The sequence below is a fragment of the Tachyglossus aculeatus genome, chromosome 8 (assembly GCF_015852505.1).
Source record: "Tachyglossus aculeatus isolate mTacAcu1 chromosome 8, mTacAcu1.pri, whole genome shotgun sequence".
NCBI classification, from domain to species: domain Eukaryota; kingdom Metazoa; phylum Chordata; class Mammalia; order Monotremata; family Tachyglossidae; genus Tachyglossus; species Tachyglossus aculeatus.
Window position 1 is genome coordinate 2,858,746 of NC_052073.1, and position 12,343 is coordinate 2,871,088.

The 12,343-nt window shown below is 54.9% G+C and overlaps 1 protein-coding gene across 1 annotated transcript in view; it reads left to right on the top strand.

The window, feature by feature from the left end:
• THSD4 (thrombospondin type 1 domain containing 4) overlaps nucleotides 1-12,091 on the top strand; it is a 125,274-nt gene extending 113,183 nt beyond the window's left edge. Inside the window, exons 11-18 of the mRNA XM_038750243.1 lie at nucleotides 1,157-1,399; nucleotides 2,565-2,694; nucleotides 3,736-3,940; nucleotides 5,566-5,739; nucleotides 7,347-7,520; nucleotides 8,029-8,208; nucleotides 9,771-9,915; nucleotides 10,888-12,091. Coding sequence (XP_038606171.1) covers nucleotides 1,157-1,399; nucleotides 2,565-2,694; nucleotides 3,736-3,940; nucleotides 5,566-5,739; nucleotides 7,347-7,520; nucleotides 8,029-8,208; nucleotides 9,771-9,915; nucleotides 10,888-11,030 — 1,394 coding nt within the window. The 3' untranslated portion in view covers nucleotides 11,031-12,091. The remainder of the gene's footprint in view (nucleotides 1-1,156; nucleotides 1,400-2,564; nucleotides 2,695-3,735; nucleotides 3,941-5,565; nucleotides 5,740-7,346; nucleotides 7,521-8,028; nucleotides 8,209-9,770; nucleotides 9,916-10,887) is intronic.
• The last annotated feature ends 252 nt before the right edge of the window (nucleotides 12,092-12,343 follow it).

The following is a 12,343-nucleotide window of genomic DNA, read 5'->3' on the forward strand; positions in this document are numbered from 1 at the left end:
CACACAGCAGACATGTGGCGGAGTCGGGATTCGAACTCATGACCTCTGACTCCAAAGCCCGTGCTCCTTCCACTGAGCCACACTGCTTGGGAACTTCTACTTCCCAAGCGCTTAGTACAGTGCTCTGCACACAGCGCTCAAAAAATACGATTGAATGAATGAATGAATGACTTCATCATCCTCATTGTCAATTGCTTACAAGTTTATTGCTATTTATTCTGTTGACACCTGTCCACATGTTTTGTTTTGTTGTTTGTCTGCCCCTTCTAGACTGTGAGCCCGTTGTTGGGTAGGGAACTGCCTCTATAGGTTGCCAACTTGTTTTTCCCAAGCTCTTAGTACAGTGCTGTGCGCACAGTAAGCGCTCAGTAAATACGATTGAATGAATGAATGAATACAGTGCAGAGCAGCTAGTGAAAGCAGAAGAAGGGCAAGATAAATCCCGGTTCTAATCCCAGCTCCACCACTTGTCTGCTGTGTGACCTTGGGCAAGTCACTTCACTCTTCAATGCCTCAGTTTCCTCATCTGTAAAATGGGGATTAAGAGTGCGAGCCTGATGTGGGACAATTTTCTCGTTTGCCCCCCCGGCACTTAGTACAGTGCCTGGCACTTAGTAAGTGCTTAACAAATACCACAGTTATTAATAAGATGATGATTATTAAATAGAAATTATAAAGACATTGGAGTAAAGGACTTGACCCTTGGGTTCCATCTTTCCCTGAGCTGGTGTGTAATTTACTGCAACTAGTAGGCATCCAGTATAATGCCCCACCCACAGTAGGCATCCAGTACAGTGTTGCACACAGAATAGGCCCTCAGCACAGCACTCAGCACATGAAAGTGCCCAGAAGAGTGCCAGGCAAGCAGTAGGCAACTGGTACAATAATTGGCAAGAAGCAGGCGTCCAGTACAATGCTCAGCACTCAGCACTCAGGTCCTCAGTCTAGTACTCGACACGTAGTAGGTGCCTAGCCCATAACCGCTGCCCCCTCCCTATCCTTAGTACCTATCCTTAGTAGCTTAGTACAGTGCTCTGCACACAGTAAGCGCTCAATAAATACGATTGATTGATTGATTGATCCCACAGAAGAGCCCTGGGTCTCGGGCGAATGGGCGGTGGGCATACCATCCTCATGCTTGCGACTGCTTCTCTAGGAGAACCGTTCAATGGGCAGTTGGTGCCCAGTGGTGCCGCGGTGGAGGAGGCGGCAGGGGCAGGAGCCCCACAGGGCGAGGAGCCAGATGAGTCGCGCCAGACCTTTGTTGTCCAGCAGCCGGGGAGATTCCCCTCCCTCCGGCCGGACAACCAGGTGCCCGCGGGACAGTCCCCGCGGCGGAGCAGGGACCACAACTGGAAGCAAGTCGGAATGACCGAGTGCTCCGCCTCCTGCGGGAAAGGTAAGGCCCGCAAAAAGGTGCCAGGGCTGGGGGGGGGCGATGAGCCGGGCAGGGCACTGGAGCCAGTGGAGCCCTGGAGGGGGCTCCCTCATCACCATCATGATCAGTGGTATGTATTGAGCGCTTCATGTGTGCAGAGCACTGCGTTAAGCTCTTGGGAGAGTAGATTCCTTCTCTGCCCACAGTGAGCCCTTGTCCCCATCGGCCTTGGGTCCGGAGAGGGTGGCTAGTGGGCAGGGCCCTGCTGGAGCAGCTCCTCCAGAAGTAAGCACTTAATAAATGCCATTATTATTATTATTATTATTAATAATAATAAAGAGCATTGACTGACTGACTGAGTCCCTGCCGGAGCAGCTCCTCCAGAAGGTTCCGGAACCAGGGCTTGTTGACATAAGTAGACTGTAAGCTGGTTGTGGGCAGGGATTGTGTCTGTTATACTGTAATAATAATAACAATAATAATAATTGTGGTTTTTGTTAAGTGCTTACTATGTGCCGGGCACCATACTAAGCACTGGGGTAGATGCAAATTTGTCAGATTGGACACAGTCCCTGTCCCACGTGGGGTTCACAGTCTTAATCCCCATTTTTACAAATGAGGGAAGTGAGGCCCAGAGAAGTTAAGTGACTTGCCCAAGGACACACAGCCAGGCAATTGGCGGAGCCAGGATTAGAGCCCAAATCCTCTTGACTCCCAAGCCTGTGCTCTATCCACTAAGCCACACCACTTCTACGCTCCCGAGAGCTTAGTACAGTGCTCTGCACATAGTAAGCACTCAATAAAGTGCTTCTTAGGGTAGCAGTGCTAGTTACTAGTGCTTAGTAGAGAAGCAGCGTGGCTCAGTGGAAAGAGCTCGGGCTTTGGAGTCTGAGGTCATGGGTTCAACTCCCGGCTCCGCTACTTGTCAGCTGTGTGACTTTGGGCAAGTCATTTAACTTCTCTGTGCCTCAGTGACCTCATCTGTAAAATGGGGATGAAGACGGTGAGCCCCACGTGGGACAACCTTATCACCTTGTAATCTCCCCAGCGCCTAGAACAGTGCTTTGCACATAGTAAGCGCTTAATAAATGCCATTATTATTATTATTATTATTATTATTAATAATAAAGAGTATTACTGACTGACTGAGTGCCTGCTGCCCCGCCTGGTCCCCTCTTCCCCACAGGGTCACAGTTCCCCATCTTCCGCTGCGTCAGCCGGAACCAACACCAGGAGGTACCCGACAGCTACTGTGACCCCAGCACCAGGCCGGGGGCCGACGAGGAGTCCTGCAACATCTTCCCGTGCCCTGCCTTGTAAGCCCCCCGGCTGCCCTCGATTGCCACCCCCGTCGCCAGCTCCTGTCCCAGGCAGCACCCCACCCAGGGGTCCATAGAGCCGTCACTCAGAGCTGTCCTGGAGCTGGCTGATGATAGTGCTCCCAGCCGTCAGTTATTTTAATGGTATTTCTTAAGCGCTTACTATGCGCCAAGCACTGTCCTGAGCACTTGGGGTAGATAAGAAATCATCAGGTTGGACGCAGTCTACTTCCCATGTGGGACTCTCGGTCTTAATCCCCATTTTACAGATGAGGGAACTGAGGCCCAGAGAAGTGACTTGCCAAAGGACCTACAGTAGACATGTGGCCGGTAACCTCCTCATTGTACCTCGTTCTCGCCTGTCCCACCGTCGACCTCCAGCCCACATCCTTCACCTGGCCTGGAATGCCCTCCCTCCCTCTCTTCCTCCCTTCAAAGCCCTACTGAGAGCTCACCTCCTCCAGGAGGCCTTCCCAGACTGAGCCCCCTTTTTCCTCTCCTCCTCCCCATCCCCTCCGCCCTACCTCCTTCCCCTCTCCACAGCACCTGTATATATGTCTGTACAGATTTATTACTCTATTTTACTTGGACAGATTTACTATTCTATTTATTTTGTTAATGATGTGCATCTAGCTTTAATTCTATTTGTTCTGACAACTTGACACTTGCCCACATGTTTTGTTTTGTTGTCTGTCTCCCCCTTCTAGACTGTGAGCCCGTTGTTGGGTAGGGACCGTCTCTATATATTGCCAACTTGTACTTCCCAAGTGCTTAGTACAGTGCTCTGCACACAGTAAGCGCTCAATAAATACGATTGAATGAACGAATGAATGCGGTGGAGCCAGGATTAGAACGTAGGTCCTCTGACACTGCTTCTGTGGGGATGAGGTGCCTGAAGGGGCCCCTCCAGATGGGGCAGCCACCTCTTTGGGGACCCCCCGGGTCGAGCAATGGCGGGTTGGGGGCGGGCCCAGCCCATCAATCCCCAGATTAAGCCGTTTCCCCTTATCTTTCTGCTGCTCCGCGCCCCCTTGCCAGCTGGGACATCGGGGAGTGGTCTGAATGCAGCAAGACCTGCGGGCTGGGCATGCAGCACCGCCAGGTCCTGTGCCGCCAGGTGTTCGCCAACCGGACCCTGACGGTCCAGCCCCACCGCTGCCAGCACCTGGAGAAGCCCGAGACCGCCAGCACGTGCCAGCTGAAGATCTGCAGTGAGTGGCAGATCCGCACCTCGTGGACATCGGTGAGTTGGGGTCACCAGGGAAACAAGGGTCACCAGGGAAACCGCCCCTCCCACCCCTCCATCCAACTCTGCCATCCCCTTATCCCTTTGCTTTCCCGAAGAGCTGGTTTACGTGACCTCCCCCTTTCACTAATTCCCATATTTATGCAGCACAAACACTGTGCTGAATACCTTGCTACTCTCCTACAACAGACCATCCCGCATACTTCGTTCCTTTAATGCTAACCTCCTTAGGTACCTCAATCTCTTCTGTCTCACTGCCGACCTCTCACTTATGTCCTGCCCCTCTCCTGGGACGCCCTCCTTCTTCATATCTGACAGACAATTACTCTCCCCACCTTCAAAGCCTTATTGAAATCAATCAATCAATCAATCAATCACATTTATTGAGTGCTTACTATGTGCAGAGCACTGTACTAAGCGCTTGGGAAGTACAAATTGGCAACATAATTGAAAGCTCGTCTCCAAGAGGCCTTCCCTGACTGAGCCCTCATTTCCTTTTCTGCCACTGCTTTCTGCATCACTCTGTCTTGCTCCTTTTCTTCATCCCCCTTCCCAGCCCCACAGCACTTATGTATATATCTGTAATTTTATTTATTTATATTAATGTCTGTTTGCCACTCTAGACTGTAAGTTCATTCTGGGCAGAAAATGTGTTACATTGTACTCTCTCAAGTGCTTAGTACAATGCGCTCAGTAAATACAGTTGACTGACTGACTGATTGCCTGGGGTAGACACAGGGTAATGTGACCAGACATCACCTCTGTTCCATATGGGGATCCCAGTCTAAGAGAGATGGAGAACAGGTGTCTTAATCCCCATTTTAGAGATGAGGACACAGACCCAGAGAGGTTAAGTGACTTGCCCAAGATCACACAGCAGGCCAAGGGCGGCACTGTGACTGGAAGCTGGTCCTAGTCTCTTTCCACTACGTCACACTGCCTTCCTGTAGACATCCCAGAGAGGATCCCCTTTAGCCAGATGAGGAAACTGAGGCCCAGAGGGGCCAAGCAACTAGTCAGCAGCCAGTTGGTAATCTCCCGGTTTACAGCCCAGTACTCTGTCTACTAGGCTGCAAGAGATCTCCCAGCTGCTCCTGGGGCTGATCCGACCCTTCTAACCTTTCCATCGCCCATGGCCCCAGCTGAGGGGGTTGGTCAGAACACGTGCCCATCTCTGCCCATTCACCCTTGCAGGTGATAAAATGCACTCTGGGACCACCAGGATGGCAGGGAAATGTGTGTTCCTGGACAAACCAGATCCCTGACCAAACTCAGCCTCAGATGTCCTGCTTCAAAACATCCTTCTGCCCAATGAGGAAGCTGGCTCTAGGGATCATAGTGGGCGGTGTCCTCTTGCCCCCCAGACCCCAAGATGATCCACTTGTGAGCTACTGGGAGGGATCTGGGGGACAGGCCGGGAAGGGTGGCAGGGAACATGGGTGGGATGGCTTGCCACGCCCAGTGCCCTACCAGGGAGGACTAAGGAGGCTGCTTTGCTGGCTTTCAGTCCTCAGTGCCCTGTGAGGGAGGACCAGAAAGGCAGCTCTGACCATGCAGGTTGGCTTTCAGTGCTCGGGGCCCTCCTGGCGAGGCTGCTCTGACTGTGGCGGGCTGGCTTTCAGTGCTCGGTGCCCTGCGGCGTGGGACAGAGGAGCCGGGACGTAAAGTGCGTCAGCAACCTGGGAGACGTGGTGGACGACACCGAGTGCAACCTGGAGCTGCGACCCAGCGATCTGGAAAACTGCGACATGGGGGCCTGTGCCAGGAGCTGGTTCCTGACCGCCTGGAGCGAGCGGGTGAGGCTGGCGCCTATGCCACCCTCCAGGCCCGGACGTCCTCCCCTCTGCCACGGTCATGGGGATGTTGGGGGTCCTGCCCGCAGCTGGGGTCCCCCCTGGTCCTGGAGAAGGGGTGATGGGGGCTGCCCGGGTTGGAAAGTGGGTGGCTCTTAGTTTTGTGATTCCGAGGGATTTGGCCTTGGCATGTGTTGTCAACACCAGTGCAGGCCGTGTGTGAATTTGGCTGTTGTTGGATAAAAATCCTCCTGCCTAAACACTCCCATCCATGTAGGCTGTCCAGCTTAGGACTCTGTCTCCAGCAGGGGCCCCAGAACACTTAGAGAAACTTGTGTAGTTGCCCTCCTGAATACCATACCTTATGGTTAGGGTTGGGCCATTTCACACCCCTGACTCTCCCCTTTCCATCCCGGATGCTCCCTCCACTGACCCAGCATGGATCTGTAATCCATGAATCAATCTAAACACTACTGTCATCTCTCCGCCCCCATCACCTTCCCTTCTACTAGCCTCACGGTTGTGGTCTTGTGACCAGCTGTTACACTGCCTGAATTGAAACTAGGGTAAGAGAAGCTCCAGTCCCATCTGTCCACCCCCCTGCCAGCTTTGGACCCTCCCATTGTCACATGCCACTCTCGGGACTTGTCCGTGGGCCAAGCAGTGTGGCCTAGTGGAAAGAGCACAGGCTTGGGATTCAGGTGGATCTTAATCTGGGCTCGCCCACTTACCTGCTCAGGGCCTCAGTTTCCCCATCTGTAAAATGGGAATTCGGTGCCTGTTTTCCCTCCTCCTTAGACCGTGAGCCCCTGTGGAATAGGGACCATGCCCTACCTGATTATCTTGTAGCTACCTCACTTCTTAGTACAGTGCTTGGCACATAGTAAGCTCTTAACAAATACCACAATTATTATTATATTATGGCATCTTTCTCATTTTATCCTCACAATGCACCTGAGAGGGAGAGGAGGGTATTTTATCCCTATTTTATAGCTGAAGAAACAGGCCCAGAGACATTGAGTGACTTGCCTCAGGGCATCCAGTGGGCCAGTGGCAGAATCGGGAGTAAAACCCGAGTCTCATGTCTACCACACATGTGCTCTTTCCACTAGGCTACACTTTCTCCCCTCAATCAATTTACTGAGCACCTTCTGTGTACTGACTAGCAGCGGAGACCGTCACTGTAATAAATTACAGTCAAGAGCAAGTAGGGAAAATTCGTGTGTTAGTTTTACAGAGAGGAAAGTGAGGCCCAAAGGGGTTCGGGGAATTGCCCAAGGTCACATGTAGCCAGGGTTCAGGCCTGGCCTTGTGTTCCCTATCCCCACCCTCGCCCCAAACTCAGCATTGAGAGTGGGGAACAGGGTCTTGCCAGTTCTTCCCAGGGCTGGGCCTCCAGAAGATGCAGAAGCTCCTTTGGAAAATCGCCCAGGGTTGGTGCTGGGTGGCCACGGTGACCCCTCCATTTTCTTCAGATGCCCGAGATCCAGCCCCAGAACTCTGGCTATTCCCCAGGTCCGCTCCCTCCCTGCTCCGGGGGCACGAATCGGCCCTCTGGGGTCTCCTGCCCCCGTCCTGAGCCAGCCCCCTCCCTTCCGGCCCTCCCACAGTGCTCAGCCGAGTGTGGCACCGGTGTGCGGACACGCTCGGTGGTGTGCCTGACCAATCACGTGAGCAGCTTGCCCCTGGAGGGCTGTGGGAACGACAGGCCCCCGGAGACGGCCCCCTGTGACCAGGGGCCCTGCGTGGGGAAGGTGGAGTGGTTTACTGGCAGCTGGAGCCAGGTGAGCAACCTTCCGGGGAGCTGGAGAAGGATGGGGTTGTAGGGGGTCCCACCTCTGGGCCCCCTACTCAGCCTACACCACGCCCCCTGGTCCCCTCTCACCCATCTTCTTCCTCCTTCCCAGCCCCTCACCCCCGACCCCCCTTTCCACCAGTCCTTCTCCTCTCCCGCCACCCCCGGATCCCCTTCACCCCAGTCTTCCTCCACACAGGCCTTCCTCCTCCTCCTCTCCCACCACCGGCCTTTCTTCCACTCTCCCACCCCTGAGACCTCCCTCCTGCCGGTCCCCCACACCCCCAAATCCCTCTCCCCTGCTCCCAGCCTGTAGTGGAGGGGGCAGTAACATCCAGGAGCCCCTGAGGGCACCCACCACGTGGTCCCAGGCTTCGACGGCCCCTTTCCCGGGACCACGTGCCATCCACGCCAGCCGAGGCTCCGTGTCCGCCATGCATCGGTCGTACACGGGCCGAGGGCATCCCATATCGGGCCGGGCCTGCTTCCTCCCACAGTGTTCGGCCGAGTGCGGGCACGGGTCGCAGCAGCGGGAGGTGGTCTGCCTGCGGAAGAGCCCGGAGGGCTTCGCGGTGTTGGACCCCCATGAGTGCGCCTCACTGGATGCACCCCCAAACCAGCAGCCCTGCCATCCGCAGCCCTGCGGGGCCAAGTGGTTCACAACTGAGTGGAGTGCGGTAAGTCCACAGGGGCCAGAGTAGGGGTAGGGGCCGCCTCCTACCCCCTCGGGGCCCCCCAAGTCCGGCCCAGTTCCCCAGGGGGCTCCCCCTCCTCCCATGCACCTAGCTCTGGGGGTTGCCCTGAAACCAGTCGCCAAGGCCCCTAACCCCAAGCCTAGAAAACCTGGTGGTAATGGGGGGCAGGGAAGGGGGCTCTGCACCCCTAGGGTGGACTGAGCCCCCTTTTTCCACTCCTCCTCCCCATCCCACCTGCCCTACCTCCTTCCCCTCCCCACAGCACCTGCATATATGTTTGTACAGATTTATTACTCTATTTTAATTGTACAAATTTACTATTCTATTTATTTTGTTAATGCTGTTCATCTAGCTTTATTTCTATTTATTCTGATGACTTGACACCCATCCACATGTTTTGTTTTGTTGTCCGTCTCCCCCTTCTAGACTGTGAGCTGGTTGTTTGGTAGGGACCATCTCTATATGTTGCCGACTTGTACTTCCCAAGCGCTTAGTACAGTGCTCTGCACATAGTAAGCACTCAATAAATACGATTGAATGAACGAATGGTGTTCATTCATCCATCCATCCATTCATTACTCATTCAATCGTTTTTATTAAGCACTTACTGTGTGCGGAGCAGCGTGGCTCAGTGGAAAGGGCACGGGGTTTGGAGTCAGAGGTCATGGGTTTGAATCCCGGCTCCACCACATGTCTGCTGTGTGATCTTGGGCAAGTCACTTAGCTTCTCTGAGCCTCAGTTCCCTCATCTGTAAAATGGGGATTAAGACTGTGAGCCCCACGTGGGACAGCCTGATCACCTTGTATCCCCTAGCACTTAGAACAGTGCTTTGCACATAGTAAGTGCTTAACAAATGCCATCATTATTTATTTATTTACTAAGCACTTGGGAAAGTACAATACAGCGATCAAGAGCGACAATCCCTGCCCACAGTGACTGGGGGTAGGCGGGGGGAGGTAGACATCAATACAAACAGACATCAATATACATAATGAAATGACAAATATACATAAGTTCTGTGGGGTAAAGGGAGGGGGAAGAGCAAAGGGAGCAATTGTGTGTTCTCTCAAACGCGCGCGCACATGCGCACAGACGTAATCGATCATCACCATCATTAACTGTATTTATTAGCACTTACTGTGTGCAGAGCACTACACTCTGCATTTGGGACAGTATAACAGAGTAGGTAGATATATTCCCCACCTACGAGGAACTTACAGTGTAGAAGGGGACACAGACAGTAATATGAAATAATTTATACGGACTCATTTGTCCGACTATGGATTAATTTGCCCACCCAGACTCTCCCCCCACAAATGTGGAGCTACGCAGGAGCGCACACACATCCCTGCACACAAGACCCCCACATTCATGTGTTTAGACACATGTAGACCTGCACCCACGTGTATAGACCCGCGCAGACCCACACTTGCTCACAGACAGATTTTCTAGCGCCGAACGGAAGGATTGTGCGGGGCAGCCTAGCTCCCCTGGATCGGGCTGACTCTGTTTTCGACTCCCCCTCTTCGTCCCGCTGCCGCAGTGTTCCAAGACCTGTGAAGGGGGTTTCCGTGTGCGGGAGGTCCGCTGCCTCTCCGACCAGCTGGCCCCGAGCAGCCGCTGCGACCCCCAGCTGAAGCCCCAGGAGAAGGAATCATGCAACCCGCAGGACTGCATGCCGGAGATCGGTGAGGACCCTACTCCCAACCCCGTCTCCCTGTGCCCACCCCCAGCCCAACATTCCCCACCCCCCAGCTCCAGCCCGTCCCCATTTCCAGCATGACGTAGTGGATCGAAGGCTTGGAAGTCAGAAGGTCAGAGGTTCTGATCCTGTCTCTGATGCTTAGCTGCTGTGTGGCCTTGGGCAATAATAATAATAGTAATAATAATAACATTTGTTAAGCGCTTACTATGTGCAAAGCACTGTTCTAAGCGCTGGGGAGGATACAAGGTGATCAGGTTGTCCCATGGGGGGCTCACAGTCAATCCCCATTTTACAGATGAGGGACCTGAGGCCCAGGGAAGTTAAGTGACTTGCCCAAAGACACAGAGCTGACAATTGGTGGAGCCGGGATTTGAACTCATGACCTCTGACTCCCAAGCCCGTGCGCTTTCCATTGAGCCACGCTGCTTCTCAAGTCACTTTACTTCTCCATGCTTCAGTCACCTCATCTGTAAAGCGAGGATTAAGACTGTGGGACAAGGACTGTGTCCAACCTGATTTGCTTGTATCCACCCCAGCGATTAGAACAATGCCTGACACATAGTAAGCGCTTAGCAAATACCACAATTATTATTATTATTCCCTGCCCCCTCCCATTCCCACACCATCCTCATTAGCCCTCCCCCAGCCCCACCATGCCCCCCAGCCTCATTCCATCCCCCAAGATTAGCCACGTCCCATCTTCCTGCCTAGTCGGGTCTCCCGCTGGGCAAAAGCCCTTTTGACTCCTGATATCCCCACCCAGTACACTTCTCCAGGTACACCCTCACATTCAGTATTACCCCTGAGTACCCACTCTGTGCCCACCATCCCTGAATCTATTCCCTTGGGGGCCCCCCCTCGCCGCCCTCCCCGGCTTGGCCACAGCAGGCTCAGATGGTCCCATCTGGTTGTAACCCGGGGGGGTGTCTCACGCTCCTCTTTGGCCCTCGCTTAGATGAGCACTGCCAGGACCAGTACTACAACTGCAACGTGGTGGTGCAGGCGCGGCTGTGCGTCTACAGCTACTACCAGACCGCCTGCTGTGCCTCCTGCGCCCGCGTGGCCAGCCGGCCCGTAGGGCTCCTGGGCCGCAGATAGCCCCACCGCTCCCCGGCCCCTCCCCCGTCTGCAGTCGTCCCGGCCTCTCCGGCCTCCACATGGGGCCAGGAAGGCCTCACCTCCCCAACGTGGGAAGAGGCACTCGAGCCGCCCGTCCTGGGCCGGGGCGACCTTGCCGTGGCTGGACAGTGCCATGCTGGCGGGGCTCTGGGCCCTCAGGTAGAGTCCGGGCCAGTTGCCCCCTGGACAAGGCCGCCGCCCCCACCACCCCAGACGCTGTGCTCCGGGTTCGCACATGGGGCCGTTTCCTGCTGACAACTGGGAATGACCTTTAACCCCAGGGGACCCTGGGCCCCGGGGCCGCCTCTCTTGCCGGCTCCCCGGGCCTACTCAAAGCTTCCCCGGGCTTTTTCCCGGTTCCAACCAGTTGTCTTTCTTCCCGCTTTGCCAAGCGACACCGTCCCAGGGGAGGGACAAACCTGAAACCTCGATTCCCAGCAAAGCCCCGGAGAACCCTCCCCTAAGTGACCCACTTCGGTAAGCCAGGGGGTCCGCCCTCTACGACCCCCTCTCAGAGTCGAAGGACCCTAACCTTCCTGGGGAACGTGGGGGGTTCTTTGGCCTTCCGGGAGGGACCACCCACCACTCTGCGCCCACGGCCTCCGGAGTGGCACGTGGGCCGACTTGGTTGTAACTTATTTTGAGGTTGATTGTAAGTACGAGACTCTATAGGAAAGGCGTATGGGGGGTTGCAGACAGAGCCCTCGCCCCCAGAGGCAACTTATTTAGAAGGAGCTGCGGCATTTTGGAGTGTTTCTGCAGGGCTTTACGCTGTCTCTGTGTTCACGGGCGCTCCACCAAACCCACACTCTGCTAAGGGCCCCGGGACGTCGGTGCCGCGGACGGGCAGGAGGGGGCGCCAGTGCGCGCCGATCCCGCGGACGGACGGGAGGGGGCGCCGGGGCGCGTCGATCCCGCGGACGGACGGGAGGGGGCGCCGGGGCGCGCCGATCCCGCGGACGGGCGGGAGGGGGCGCCAGCGCTGCCCCTTCACGCCCCTGCGTTTCCTCTCCAACCAAAACGTTCATTGTTTTTTTCTTCAGGACTAATTTATTTTTTATGATTGTGGAAAAAAAAATAATAAAGGAGCGAAAAGCCAAGGCGCCTACAGTTGCTATCTCAAACGTTCTCGTCCCACCGGGGAAGCAGAGTGGCCTAAAGGGTAGAGCCTGAGCCTGGGAATTAGAAAGACATGGGTTCTAATTCCAGCTCCATCACTTGTCTGCTGTGGGACCTTGGGCAAATCATTTCCCTGTGCCTCAGTTCCCTCACTGTATTAAGCACTGGGGTGG